Source organism: Schistocerca nitens, chromosome 1, assembly GCF_023898315.1.
Source record: "Schistocerca nitens isolate TAMUIC-IGC-003100 chromosome 1, iqSchNite1.1, whole genome shotgun sequence".
Taxonomy (NCBI): domain Eukaryota; kingdom Metazoa; phylum Arthropoda; class Insecta; order Orthoptera; family Acrididae; genus Schistocerca; species Schistocerca nitens.
The window spans coordinates 704,005,241-704,019,927 of NC_064614.1; the positions used below are offsets into that span (position 1 = coordinate 704,005,241).

The window sequence follows — 14,687 nt, forward strand, 5'->3', positions numbered from 1 at the left end:
TTATTCAACATTAAACATACTCCTGCATTACCCCTGTATTATTTTGTATTTATTACCCTTTATTCAGCTGACCTGAGGTCCTGTTCCTCCTACCACTGAAACTCATTAACTCCCACTGTATCTAACTTTAACCTATCCATCTCCATTTTTAAATTTTCTAATCTACCTGCTTGATTAAGAGCTCTGACATTCCATGCTCTGATCCATAGAATGCTACTTTTGTTTCTCATAACAACATCCTCCTGGGTAGTCTCTGCTCGGGGAACTATTTTACCTCAGGAATATTTTACCCAAGAGGATGCCATCATCATTTGACCGTACAGCAGTGCTGCATTCCCTCAGGAAAAATTAAGGCTGTAGTTCCTCCCTTGCTTTCAGCTTGTGGTTGCACCTAGAAGAGGCATGCAAACCTCTCCGCCGACTGCAAGGCCCATGGTTTGTGGGGGGCATTATATAAGTACCTCTCTTAATTGCTACCTTTTTTATACATAAAATTCATTTTCTAAGATTCTAAGCTTTTTTTTCTTAATTTAATCTGGTATATCCTCCTCCTTGTATACAGTAATAAGCCAAAGAATTGTGACCACTATCTACCACTAGAATGAGTACCACTTGGTGACATTGCAAACACGTGACATGGAAAGCAAAGTATGTAAGTTGAGCAGAGAAAAATGGGAAATCATTCCAGTGATATTATGGGTTGCAAATGGGAAAATCCACTGACATACAAGAGACTTGGACGGAGGACAAATTTTTATAGCTCAGTCCCGGTAATGATATTTCTCAGAAACAGCAAAGCTAGTCAGTTGTTCCTGAGCTAATGTTGTGAGCACCTATGGAATGTGGTTGAAATCAAACAGTGGAAAATCCAGGATGGAATGTAACAATATTGTGAAAAGGGAAGTTGCTACTCACCATATAGCGGAGACACTGAGTCGCAGATAGCCACAACAAAAAGACTGTCACTAATATAGATTTCAGCCCATAAGACCTTCGTTATAATTAGACGGCAAACACACGCATACACACTCACGTAAATGCAACTCACACTCACGACTGCGGTCTCAGGCAACTGAGGCAACACTGCAAGCACAGCACCAGTGCATGATGGGAGTGGTGACTAGGTGGAGGTAAGGAGAATGCAGGGGAGGGGAGGGGGAGGGATAGTAGGGTAGGTGTGGCAGACAGTGTCATGCTGTTGGGGAGGGTGGAAGGATGAGGTGGAAAGATGGCAAGGCAGCTGTGTGCAGTCTGGAGATTAGACAGAGTGGCAGGGGGGGAGGGGGGGGGAATAGCAGAATAAGAGAGAAGTAAAAAGACTGTGTGCAATGGAGGATGGTGGCTGTGTAGTGTTGGAATGGGAACAGGGAAGGGGCTGGATGGGAGAGGACAATGACTAATGAAGGTTAAGGCCAGGAGGGTTACGGGAAAGTAGGATATATTGCAGGGAAAGTTCCCACCTGTGCAATTCAGAAAAGGTGGTGTTGGTGGGAAGGATCAATGTGGCACAGGCTGTGAAGCAGCAGCTCGGACTGTGGTTGAAAGATGATGAAACCACAAATAGACAGCAAGGTGTTGGACATCCATGAGTCATGACAAGATGTGGATGTCGGAGGTTTGTCCACTCTGTAAAGCAAGATAGGCAGCAATCAGGGCGCATCTGACAACATAGTTCATTACTGGTGTCGGCACAAGGGTTGCGGAGCATATTGGTCAGCACACATTATTGAATGTGGGGCTCCTCAGCTGACAACCCATACATGTTTTTATGTTCATCTGATGACATTGTCAGTTATGATTGCAGTGGGCACAGGATCATCAAATTTGGATTGTGTATCAGTGAAAACGCATCTTCTGGTCAAGTAAACAACGTTTATTGTTATGTTAGATTGATGATTGCTCCTAGATATGCCACCATACAAGCATATGCTAGCTCAAAACATACACTATGTGGAAGATCAGCATATTGTACATTAGTGTCCTGAGCACTTATTTTCGTACCTATGTTTTTATAATACTGTTGACTGTCTGATTTTATAGTTACATAAATAAACACTCTTTTGAAGTGATGAGCTTGCACTTCTTACTTTTTCAACTCAAAAGTGCCACAGGTTCAGGCCAGTGCAAGCAGTATTATAATAAGTGTGACTTTCACCTGGACCTCCACTTGAGCTGGGATAGTAATTGAAGGCACCACGACATCTGTGGACTATGTGAACATTACTGCAGAACACCTACCTCCCTTCAAACTGATGACTTTCGTAAAGGCAAATGGCATATTCCTGTAGGATAAATGTCCTTGTCACAAGACAAAAGACTTGCTACATTTGTTTGAGGAACTTGATAGTGAACTCGTGCTGATGTCTTAGCCACCAGATTTTCTTAATCTGAATCCAGTGTAGCGCATCTGGCATGCTGTTGAGTGCCAGCTCCATTGCTGCAAACCACTGGCCTGTAATTTACAGAAATTGTATGACATATTGTAGAGATGTGGCGCCACAAATCTCCAGAAACCTACCATTAACTAATCAGATACATGTCACATACAATGGTTGCTGTATTGGGTTTCAGAGGTGGGCCAACATGTTATTAAGCTGGTTGTTGTTTTTTGCTCACCAGCATGTACAAATTCTCATAATGTACAATTTGTACTTCATGTCTAGTGAGATCATTTCCGTGTCCATTCTCTCTTTGGTTTCTTCTGGATAATGTTTATAGAATATATTGTCCTTCTTGGCGAAAATTACTGACTTAAGATTGCTGTCATTTCTAGTGTAAAATCTGAGGTTCCTCACTAAATAATAATTTGTAGTTTTTGTGTTACTTTCGTATTAAAATCTACCATATTATTTTGTATTGGAACTTGCTGTCATTTATCAGCCTCTTTAACTCTGTGTATTGGTTATAATGATATTGAGAGAAAAGGAACTACTCAGGAAAAAATAGTAAGATTGCTCTTGACACGGAGTCATGGAAGACAGTAGAATGTGCAAGTAAAATATTTGATGATATTTTCATTAGTTACTTTTCTCAGATCTTGTCCTGTTGTCTCTTTCTGACCATGAAATCTGGGTGACTTTTATGTTTGTACCTTGAACAGCATCACTTCCTTCAACCTTACTTTCATCTCCTTCTCTCACTAAAAAGAATTGTGACAACAGTAACATGGTTGAGTTGTTTGTACATCCTACAGGGAAAAAAAAAGGTATCATCACCAGTTTGTTTCAGTATATATTCTAAGATTGGCACTATTCACAAATAATTCTAATATCCACTCAAATATTCTGAAATTGTTTACTGGAATTTTTTGAGAGGGTAGCCATCTTAGTGTAATTACTAGTGATTTAATGATAAAGGTAATGGTTTGAATAAAGGTGGTGATGGAAGTTGGAGGGTACCTAGCTGAAACTTGCTTCCAAATTTTTGGTGAAGGCTTCTTGAGAGCAATAGGCATTTATTGAGATAAGGAAAAAGAGAGCTAAGACTTACATTGATTTCCCTGCCTTGACCCTGAAAAGTCACATTTCCTCCTTCAGGCCAGAAGCCTGCAGTGGTGAGGCCGGTATTACACTATCAAATTTCTTTGTCAAAGAAATTTGATGGTGTAATAGGGAACTTTGTCAAATAACATCAAATATTTTATCAAATCTAGGACCTCGCTGTAGATTTGTTCAAAGAAGTCGCTTGTCTTCCGTTCACTGCAATGTGACATATTACCACGTGGAGCGCTAGCATCACTGCAGCGTTCTGTCATCTGTAGTGTTTTTAAGTGATGACTGGGTGTTGTGTGATGTCTTTAGGTTAGTTAGGTTTAAGTAGTTCTAAGTTCTAGGGGACTGATGACCATAGATGTTAAGTCCCATAGTGCTCAGAGCCATTTTTTGTAGTGTTTTTATAAACATTGCCAGTAAATACAATTGGTGTGTACCTACAACTACAAAATTAATAGAGATGTACGAAACTGATGAGGCGCATTACAATGTGAGGCACCCTGAATACAAAATTAATGATTGGAGATCTGACCTGACCTAGCCTAGCCTAGCCTAGCCTAGCCTAACCTAACCTAACCTAACCTAACTCTCTCCTGTAGCAAGGAATCGGAGTGTTACAGTGAGAGCCTGTCTTCTGCAGATATAGCAGTTCTTAAATGAGTATTGTGCTTTGTGATATGAGGATACACTTCACTGAGCACATCCAGAAATGTGTGCTCATCCATTCTTAAGTAATTGGTGTACGACTTGACATCCTCCACTATAAGCTCGCGTAACAAGTTTGTTGAATGATTTTATCATGTTGTTGTAAAACCCACGGCTTCACCCAGGTGTCTTCTCTTCCGCATGTGCCCACAGTGCAATTGTGGTACATGCAACTGCTGTGGTCAATAACGAGTTGTTGTTGTCAGCTATCTTGAACTTTGACGAAAAATATGATCACAGAGTAATACCCCTTTTTAGCACTACGTCAAAGATCTTTGTCAAATATATTTGACTAATATTTGATCACATCTTTGATAAAATCTTTGACAAAGAAATTTGATAGTGTAATACCAGCCTGACCTGTGTGTTGCCACCAACTAGCTGTCCTCAAAAAGACTTTCTTCACATCTCTGTAATTGATATTACTTATAATTCCTGTAATAAAATAGAATGTGGGTAATTTGCATGAGAAAGATAAAACTGTGCTGATGGAAATTGGTATTTCTGTTTTAGTACTAATGCTAAAATTTGCTGTAAATAAATGGTGAATAATATCATAAATGTAGCTTGTGTGTGATATTTACTATTTGGTAAGAAGAAACTGATCTTAAATGTTACCTTTTGCAGACTGAAGAACAGAAGGCCACAGAAGAACGTGTTTTCCAGGACAGACAATATCAGATTGATGCTGCTATTGTTAGGATAATGAAGATGCGAAAAACACTCAGCCATAATTTGCTCATCAGTGAGTTATACAATCAGCTAAAGTTCCCAGTGAAGGTAAATGCTGCCAAATAAATTACATATGTATTTTTCATAAACATGTTAAATTTTAGTTGACTGTTTACACATCAGTTTTGTAATGTGTTGCTCCCAGCTTAAAAAACTAGTAGTCTAATTATGCTGGGTTCATTGTAAGTATAAAAAAATTGCTGCAGACTCGCAATGTTTGTTTATCTAAATTATCTAGTACATAATGTGTTTTGGCAAATAATTGCAATTTTAAAGTGTGTTTTTACTGAGTAACCATTTCACAAATGTGCCACTGCTACATTCTTCAGGTAACTGTAGAAAAATTGATCAACTTGTTATACTTCGCCCAATCTCATAAAGAGTGGTTTCTTCAAACTGTGAGCATAACTATGATTTTCAATTGTACTAATATTCTTGTTCGTGAGAAAATTTATTTTAATGAGTTGCTGTCCTCTCTCTTCGTAACAGTAGATGCTGGCTGTAGAATGGAAGCACAGGTATCCCAGTTTGTAATGAAAATTTGGCACACAAATGACACGTAAACTACGCAGTATTGTTCCAAATGCTATATTTTCCTATGACCAGATTATTTAGGGTGAAGAAGAGACAGTTACCAAACACTATCATTATTACTGAAAGTATGAGACAAGCCAAGATATGAAAGATATATCAAACATAAATATGTCTTGAATGTTTCACCAGAATATGGGCAGGCTTTTAGAATAAAGAGGAGGATACTTAACGTCCACACGTAGAGACAAGAAAGCATTGGGAATTTGTATGGATAAGCTCCACTTATTAAAATATTCTCTGGATATTACAGAATCTAAAAGGAAGTGCCTCAGTTACAGACTTAGTTCAAACAACTGCACAAATTACCCAGAGATCCTAATATTTTGCACACAGTGTTCAGGCATTAAGTATTAGAGTATTTTGTGCTATTCAGTGTTTTAAGGTCTTTTTAATTTAAGAACAACACACAAATTAAATGGGCCTTATATGAATTAACAAAATTAGTACACAAAAATAGCAAATTAGGGAAATTTTGATCAAGCAGAAATTCGCTTTCCTTCCGTATAGTGAATTAATAATCTCTGGAAACTCAGAGAATAGATAAAGTTTTTAATAGGACAAAAGCAGGCAGTGGGAATGTTTTGCATGGTTAATGAAAGGACATTTTACACAAATATTTATCATAACCTCTGCAAGCCATTTTACAGTGTTTGGTTACTTTGGAAACCACTATAATTTCTTTAATTTCCTGTTCGGTTATGACTGGTGCGTGGAAATACAGTTGGTAACTCTGTATGATCTGAAATTTCTCTCTCTCTCTCTCTCTCTCTCTCTCTCTCTCTCTCTCTCTCTCTCTCTCTCTTTTCATGGTTCATGTCGTAAGTTGTATGCGGGATGAAATAGGTTGTCCTATTGTTTTTGGAACGTATGTGCTTAGAATGAAACTTCTCTTGTAGCATTTCTGTCTGGATTTTGATGAGCATCTCTGCAATTCTCTCACACTTGCTAAACAAATCTGTAACAACACATGCAGCTTGTAATTGAATTTTCTGTATTAATCCACCTGCTAAAGGCCTCAGACTATGAGCAATGCTCAAGAATTGCTCAAGTGCAATTTTATTAGCTACTTTTTTCTTGGATGATCACTTGTGAATACTTACACCCAAGGATTTTTATAGCAACCAACAGAAATCTGTGTAGTGATACCTGATAAAGAATATGAACATAATTTTCATTCTATCAGATATGTACTTGTAGGAAAATATGTACTTTTAGGACATCTCTGGGGGGTAACACACCCTGGAACAAGGTTCTTTTATCAGCTATCACTCAGGATCTGCAAGATTTTTAATGTCTTGTTCAGAAACAGCTTCAAATCTTTCTTTTTTTTTTTTTTTTTTTTTTTTTTTTTTTTTTTTTTTTTTTACAAAGTAAATTGATTTATAGACATATTATCTTTAAAAATGCCTTGTAATCAGAGTAATTGAAAAACAATACTTCTTGTCAAGAGGCCATTATCAATACACATTCATGGATCTGTTTAATTAAATTTTTCTTTCTTTCCTGTAAGTATACTGTGGTAAACAAAGATCTCACATCTTGCTGTTTCTTTTCAGCCTGCTGATCTGAAGAAACGTATTGAATCTTTAATTGATAGAGACTACATGGAGCGTGATAAGGACAATCCTAATCAGTACAATTATGTTGCATAAAATACAAAAGACTGTTTGAAACAGTAACTTGCAAGTGGATTCTCAAAAACCTGAAAACTAACTCTTAGAATGCAGTTTGTGTAAAATAAATTATGATTGCAATGGAAGTAATTCAGGTTTACAAAACTGTACATTTGCAGGAAACACGAATGTGGTTGTGTGTGTAAAAATGTGAAGATTTAAATGTATTTACTTTTTATTTTAGAAGGCCACACTTGTGGCCTGTGTGTGTGTGTGTGTGTGTGTGTGTGTGTGTGTGTGTGTACACACACATGTGAGACTTTAAATGAAGGGAAGTCGTAATGCATAAGATTTGAATAAAAACCACTGAAGAAGCTGTTTTTAAAACTTTGTTATTATTTATACAATAACACTGTATCACGGTATTCTATAATATGAGAGTTACCTTTTGTTAATTGATTGTACATTGAACTGAAACTCGTCCATATTATGTAGAGGAAGGAAAGAATGTTTCACAGATGAGTAATTGTGTGTGCTGATGGAGTATATATTTGTAGATAATGTAAAATTCCCATACACTGACACATATTTTACATTCGAATGACTGTAGCTGATAGATACCTAGGAATGTAATAATATGATTTTCACCTTTCGAAAACAAAATAAAGTCTTGTAAAATATATAACTGTAAGTGAGATTTTGTCACGTACATACATGGTCCATCTTGTTCTCAGACACAAATATAATTTGCAAAAACATTAGAGAAATATTAATCTTTATAATATATTACACAAAAAAGATACAGATATGGGTGTACACAGTTTTATCTATTTTCTCTGCTATATTTCTAACACTCCCATTGAAATTAGAAGAAGAAAAAGAACTTCAAAAATTTTTTTCTCAGATGGAAGACTTATTGAAACTGAATTATAATTTAGTGTGCAATACTTCAGCACATGTAAACATTTATTAACATTTTGCTATCACAAATCAGGATGGTCAAATAATTAACATAACTCCTGATCAATGAACTAGAGTCAAGCCATCAATTAATGGAAGGAAAAAAGGTAAACAGCTTTGGCCATATTGGGTATTTGCAAAAGTTCTATTGTATACATTTACGTACACACACGTTCTTGACATAACATCTTGCAGACCACTTACAACGTTATAGTCTTGTTCCTGCAAATTTTCTGTCATCTGCTTGCTTTCAGTTAGGTTGCCACCTTCGGTCTTTACATCATGGGAGCCAGCGAAGTTCTTCGTTGGTTCATGCAAGAGAACCATACAAACATGCAGTCATTTGACCATAGGAGTACAATAAACTTTCTTGAGGCTGAGAAGCTTATATGCACAAATCAACGTGGTTTTAGAAAGCATCGCTCGTTCGAAACTTGGCTTGCCCTTTTCTCACATTATATACTGAGAACTATGGATGTTGGGCAAAAGGCAGAGTCCATATTTCTATATTTCTGGAAAGCATTTGTCATGGTACCCCATTGCAGGCTGTTAATGAAGGTATGAGCATATGGAATAAGTTCAGGCAGATATGTGAGTGGTTTGAAGACTTCTTAAATAATGGAACCCAGTATGTTGTCCTCAATAGCGAGTGTTCATCAGAGACAAGGGTAACATTAGGAGTGCCTCAGGGAACTGTGATAGGACCACTGTTCTCTATATACATAAATGATTTGGCGGGAAGGATGGACGGCAGTCTATAGTTGTTTGTTGATGATGCTGTGGTGTACTGTAAGTTGTCAAAGTTGAGTGACTGTAGGAAGATTCGAGACAACTTGGACAAAATTTCCATTTGGTGTGATGAATGGCAGCTAGCCCTAAATGTGGAAAAATGTAAGTCAATGTGGATGATTAAATGTTTGAATACAGTATTACTAGTTTCCAGCTTGACTCAGTCAAGTCATTTAAATATCTGAGCATATCATCGCTAAGCGATAAGAGGTGGAACAAGCATGTGAAAACTGTGGTAGGGAAGACAAATAGTTGACTTCAGTTTATTGGGGAAATTTTAGGAAAGAGTGGTTCACCTGTAAAGGAGACTGCATGAAGCACGCTGGTGGGACTTATTCTGGAGTAGTCCTCGAGTGTTTGGGATCCATACCAGGTCGGATTGAAGCAAGACATCAAAGCAGTTCAGAGGAGGGCTACTAGATTTGTTACCAGTAGGTTCGAACAAAACATAAGTTTGCTTGGTGAACTCAAATGGGAATGCCTGGAGGGAAGGTGGCATTCTTTTTGGGAAACACTATTGTGAAAATTTAGAGAACCGGCATTTGAAACTGACTGCCAAATGATTCTGTTGCTGCCAACATATGTCATGCATAAGGACCACAAAGGTAAGATATGAGAAATGAGGGCTCATTTGGAAGCATGCTGACAGTTGTTTTTCCCTCGCTCTATTTGCGAGTGGAACAGGAAAGGAAGTGTCAAGTAGTGATACAGGGTACCCACTGCTATGTACTTTAAGGTGGCTTGCAGAGTATCCATCTAGATGTAGATGTAGATCTACCGTCAGTTCACTTGGCTAAATGTTGTGCCCAACTACAATTGATTTTCATTATAGTGAAAGTAAAGAAAGTTTACAAAACTAAGCTTTGGATGCAAAATAAAAGTTTACAATCTGTATGTACTGGCAGTTTTTATATATGATATGGACTTTTACTGTGGGAACTGTTTAAAAATTGAGAAATACTGAATGAGCAGTTGAGGGAGAAGTTTGGAATTACTAACAGAGACAGGAAAACAAACATATGCATCAGGGAATGGACTGTAATGGTAGATGTAATGATTATGACAGATTAAATTGAAAGGCAGCATAAATGGGCAAAGTTCTGTGATTGATTCCAAGAGATAAGAAAAGATTTGGGTGCATATAAATGTAGAATATAAAGAAGTCTGTCAGAGACTTTGAAATGTCAGTCTGATGATTATATTTTTCATAACTAAGTTCTTACAGTGTATTACCATTCAATAAGGTATACAACTTTGATTTCTTTTTACATCCCAGAGATTCCTGTCCATGGGGTCCTATAGAATATAAATAATGTACCATAGAACTGGTTCCAGACTTTGAGAGCTGAATGAATTTTGCTGTGATAAAGTCTAAGTGCATTATATTGACTGATGTTCTGTATTCCCAACGGTAACTTGTTCAGATGAGCTGCACTTGTAAAGTTTCCACCATCTCTCACAATATTTTGACCATGAGTAGCAGTCCAAATTCAATTTGGTTGGGAGTGAAATAGTGTTACAGATGGACAAGGGAAGGTTAAGTGCTGTGGTCATATGTCTTGTACCAACCCTATGTCCGTGTTTCAGTTTTAACACAACCTGATTACAATTTAATTTCACGGTTGGTGGGATGCATGTGGTTTGTATTTTCTGATGACACTTGTAGTTGTGATTACTCTTTATTAAGACAACAGCTAAAAACTAGTAATGCTACAGGTAGCACTTGCACTAGTCGTTACTTTGCATTACTATTTCACTTGTGTTCGTGCAATTCCAGAAATCGCATGCTGAAAATTACTAATATTTATACGACATTTTGTAGGTCAGTTACTGTTTCTCATCACTTGCATGTCCGCCCCCAGTAGCTGAGTGGTCAGCGCGATAGACTGTCAATCCTAAGCGCCCGGGTTCGATTCCCGGCTGGGTCGGAGATTTTCTCCGCTCAGGGACTGGGTGTTGTGTTGTCCTAATCATCATCATCATCATTATTATTTCATCCCCATCGACGCGCAAGTCGCCGAAGTGGCGTCAAATCGAAAGACTTGCACCAGGCGAGCGGTCTACCCGATGCCATTAATTAATATATCACTTGCATGCCATTGGTAATCTTGAACACTTGCGTAATTTAAATCCAATGCAGCTTCTCTGATGACTTCTTATTATTGTCTTTCCCTTGAATTCCTTAATTAGTAGTCTGCACGTTGCACTTGCAGATCTCCAGTTTTTCTCTCACATCAACATTTATCTCACTTGTAATATTCACTGTATTCAAGACCACTATGTCTCGCGTAAGGTTCTGCCTATCTCCCTCACAATGGGAATTACTAGCTCTCTTACCCATCCTTAACTCTGTATTGCCTTGAAAAATTCGTACCTACACAAATAGTAAAATATTTTTTGTGCACTACACATGTCCGCCTCTCAAAGAACTTCGTCTCCAGTAGATATAGTACCTTCACCAATTTAAGGACATGCAAATATTCATTGATTCTCTGTAACTGGTCAGTCAATTAACTTATAAAAGGGTTCATTCAGTTTTGTACAAGGTAAGATATATCACCAATAACAATACAACAAAGGGGGAAAGGAAATACATAAATGACAGTCAAATGAGAACAAGATAGGTGGAAAAAGTTAGTAAACTGCTTATTATTTCAAAACTAATCACCAAAACTGTTAATACATTCATCCCACTGTGAGACAAGACAATCAGTGCCTTCATGGAAAAATTTTGTGTTGCCTACAGAACCATGATAGTACCCAGGCATGCACCTCTTTATTTGAAGCAAATAGACAGCCATGAATACCTTTCCTCAGGGCCCCAAAACTACAGACATCGCATTAGGGGAGATCGGGGCTGCATGGAAAATTTGTAAGGGGTACCCAACGAAACTTTTGCATCAGAGTCGAAACAACCTTCGCCTGCCCACATGTGCCAAGGTTGTTTAGAGTATTATACAGAAATTTAACTGGAAGGCCCTTACACACCCTCCATATGGTCCTGATCTCTCCACATATTTTTGAAGCCCTGAAGGAAGACATTCGTGGCCCTCAGTTTGCTTCGGATGAAGAATTTGCCTTAGAGTACAGCTCTGTAGGCAACCACCAGCATTTCTTCATGAATGTGTTGGCAGCCTTGCCTCACAGTGGGATAAATGTATTAACAACAATGGCGACCTTTTTTTTTTTTAAGAAAAATAATAAAGAGTTTACTTTTTTCCATCTGTTTCATTTTCATTTGCGTCCCCCCTATCCAATACGGGTTTTTCAAAGTTCCTTGGTGTGCAAATTGATCAAAACTTGAAATGGATATCATGTATAATAGATTCTCAAACACTAGAGTTCAGCAATATTTCTTGTATGTGTAATAGCTGATTTTGTTGATGAAAGCATTCAGAAATTAGCTTACTTTGAGCACTTAGGCACTGATGTTGTATGGATTTTTTCTCCGAGGCTATTGCAGCTATAGACACAAAGTATTCATTGCTCATGATCATGTTGTATGAATATACAGTGTGCATCACAAAATATCTTGCCTGCAACTGTTTAAAAAATTGGGCGTACTAACAGCCTCACAATACATGTGCTGTATTATGAACTTATTTGTGAAGAACGAGGCAAACCTGAAAATAACACAGTATTCATAAATATAACACTAGGAATAAAAATCACCTTTGCTAGCCACAACTCAGCTGTTGCAAAGAAAGGAGAAAAGTATGCAGTCATGAAATTATTTGAGCACCTTCCGTGTGAACTAAAGATGCTGGCAAATAAAGTTTTTTTTAAAGCTGAAATAATTTCTAATTGATGACTGTTACTCCATAGCTGAATTTCTGAGAAAATAGTACCTCTGAGGGTCGCTTACATTAATGAAACTATGATGTAGAGTAAGATATAAAAAAAAATCAGTTGTGTAAATGGCCAGCATGCACCTGTTCTCACAGCGAAAGTGCATCTTACTTGTAAATCTACAGAGACATCATGGTGAGTTGTAGCTAAAAGTATCCACAGAACATGCAAAAAACTAAACTGTTAACAGCTTGGTAGGTTACACATTGGATATGTGACAATTTACAGTGGTCTGAGTAAAATTATCTCCTAAAGGAAACTCAAATCATCTGATGGCAATTAGTGCATATTTTACCAGTATTTCACATGGACTTGTTACTGCAAAAACTGAGCGACACTCAGCAAGCAAAGGAAAAATTAATGACCTGAATTGCTAGGAGAAATTGGAAAACAAACGTACGGATCAGTGAACATTAGTAGAAGACATGATTATAACTGTGATGTAAACAGAATGGAGGCGAATGTCAACATAAATTCTGACTTGTCCTAACTTTAAATTAACAATATAGGAAAAGATAGACTGCTACTTACCGTAAACAAGATGTGAAAAAAATTAAACTATATTACAATTGCATTATTAGAAACGTTGTGTTTGTATGATTTTTGGCTAATCGGACTCCCTCACTTACATTTCAATTGTAGGTGCAGGCAGCAGACATCAAGGACACCAGTGTGTGTCAAAAATAAGAAAATCCTCCTTACTTGGTTCCACTTCAGTTCAATAAAAAATACTTCATACTGATATCAAATCTTCTCTTATTTCGCAACATTTACGATACAAAACATTCGTAACCCCTCATACTCCGAACCGCACATCTTAACAGAAACTTCTACATACTAGAGAGTGAGGAACAAAGTTATGTATAAAGAAAAATGAATGAGGGTTCCTTTTTTTCGTTTGTCTGTGCCTTACTGTGCATTCATAATTAACGTCTTTGCCAATACTTTTGGTCGATCGGTGTTACATTTTTGTTTCTAATAAATTTTAACTTTACTGTATCTGGGGGGGGGGGGGGGGGGGGGGTTCACCGTGTACCTACACAATTGCCCACACACTGTACGTTGACATGGTATGGAGACGTACAGTGTTTTTTGATTGTACACGTTTACATTTGCCGATAGGGGTCGATGCACTTTATTTGAAGACTTCTCTTTTATTTAACACTTTCGCTGCGGCTGACGCTTATGAGCGTCACAACAAGCCACGAGCCAGTGCGGCTGATGCTTATAAGTGTCCGCGCTCACTGTATGATTGCTCAGTCTAGTTGCAGCGTCTAAGCTAGCATCAAAGCGTGTAAACTTTTGTTTTGTGTGGTCAGTTATCGAGCGTATATTGTTCATAATGTCAGCTAGTGAACCGACACGTGGTCCTTCCAATGTGAAAAGGAGCAGGAAAAATGTTAAATTGACAGAGGAACAGTTACTTAGTGTACTAAATGACAGTGATTTTCTGTGTAGTGAGGACAAGGCAAACCAAGGAGATCGTCATTTAGAGGCTGCAGAAGAATTGCAGAATGATGATAGCGTGGAAGCACAGCTTTCGAATCTGTTTCGTGACAGTTCCACTACTAAATTGACGACCTCTATCAGTCAATCTTAAAAATGCGCATTTGAAGCAGATATAATTTCAAATGAATCCAGTTTCCTTTTTCCTTTTTTTCCTTCATTAGAATTTGCGTTTTGGAATCCAAATTTTTCCTGAATGCAGTGGATTTGTTGCTTGTTTGAATTGTATTTTTTGTTACATCATCAACAAATCACGAACATTTGAATGACGCCTGTGACCCCTATAGGTGTCAGCCAGCAAACAGACTTTAAAACATGACCACAATTCAGTCGAAGCTTGTTTGAAGTAAAGCATCTAAGGTGTCATCATTAAGTTAGTATAGAACATGATCCTACAGATCTTAGAAGGTCCTGACGTCAGCCTGTAGCTCAGGTGTGCTTAGGAGCG

At 37.7% G+C, this 14,687-nt stretch overlaps 1 protein-coding gene across 1 annotated transcript in view; it reads left to right on the plus strand.

The window, feature by feature from the left end:
• LOC126259657 (cullin-4A) overlaps window positions 1-7,522 on the plus strand; it is a 91,758-nt gene extending 84,236 nt beyond the window's left edge. Inside the window, exons 13-14 of the mRNA XM_049956593.1 lie at window positions 4,824-4,976; window positions 7,079-7,522. Of these exons, the coding sequence (XP_049812550.1) occupies window positions 4,824-4,976; window positions 7,079-7,174 (249 nt within the window). The 3' untranslated portion in view covers window positions 7,175-7,522. The remainder of the gene's footprint in view (window positions 1-4,823; window positions 4,977-7,078) is intronic.
• The last annotated feature ends 7,165 nt before the right edge of the window (window positions 7,523-14,687 follow it).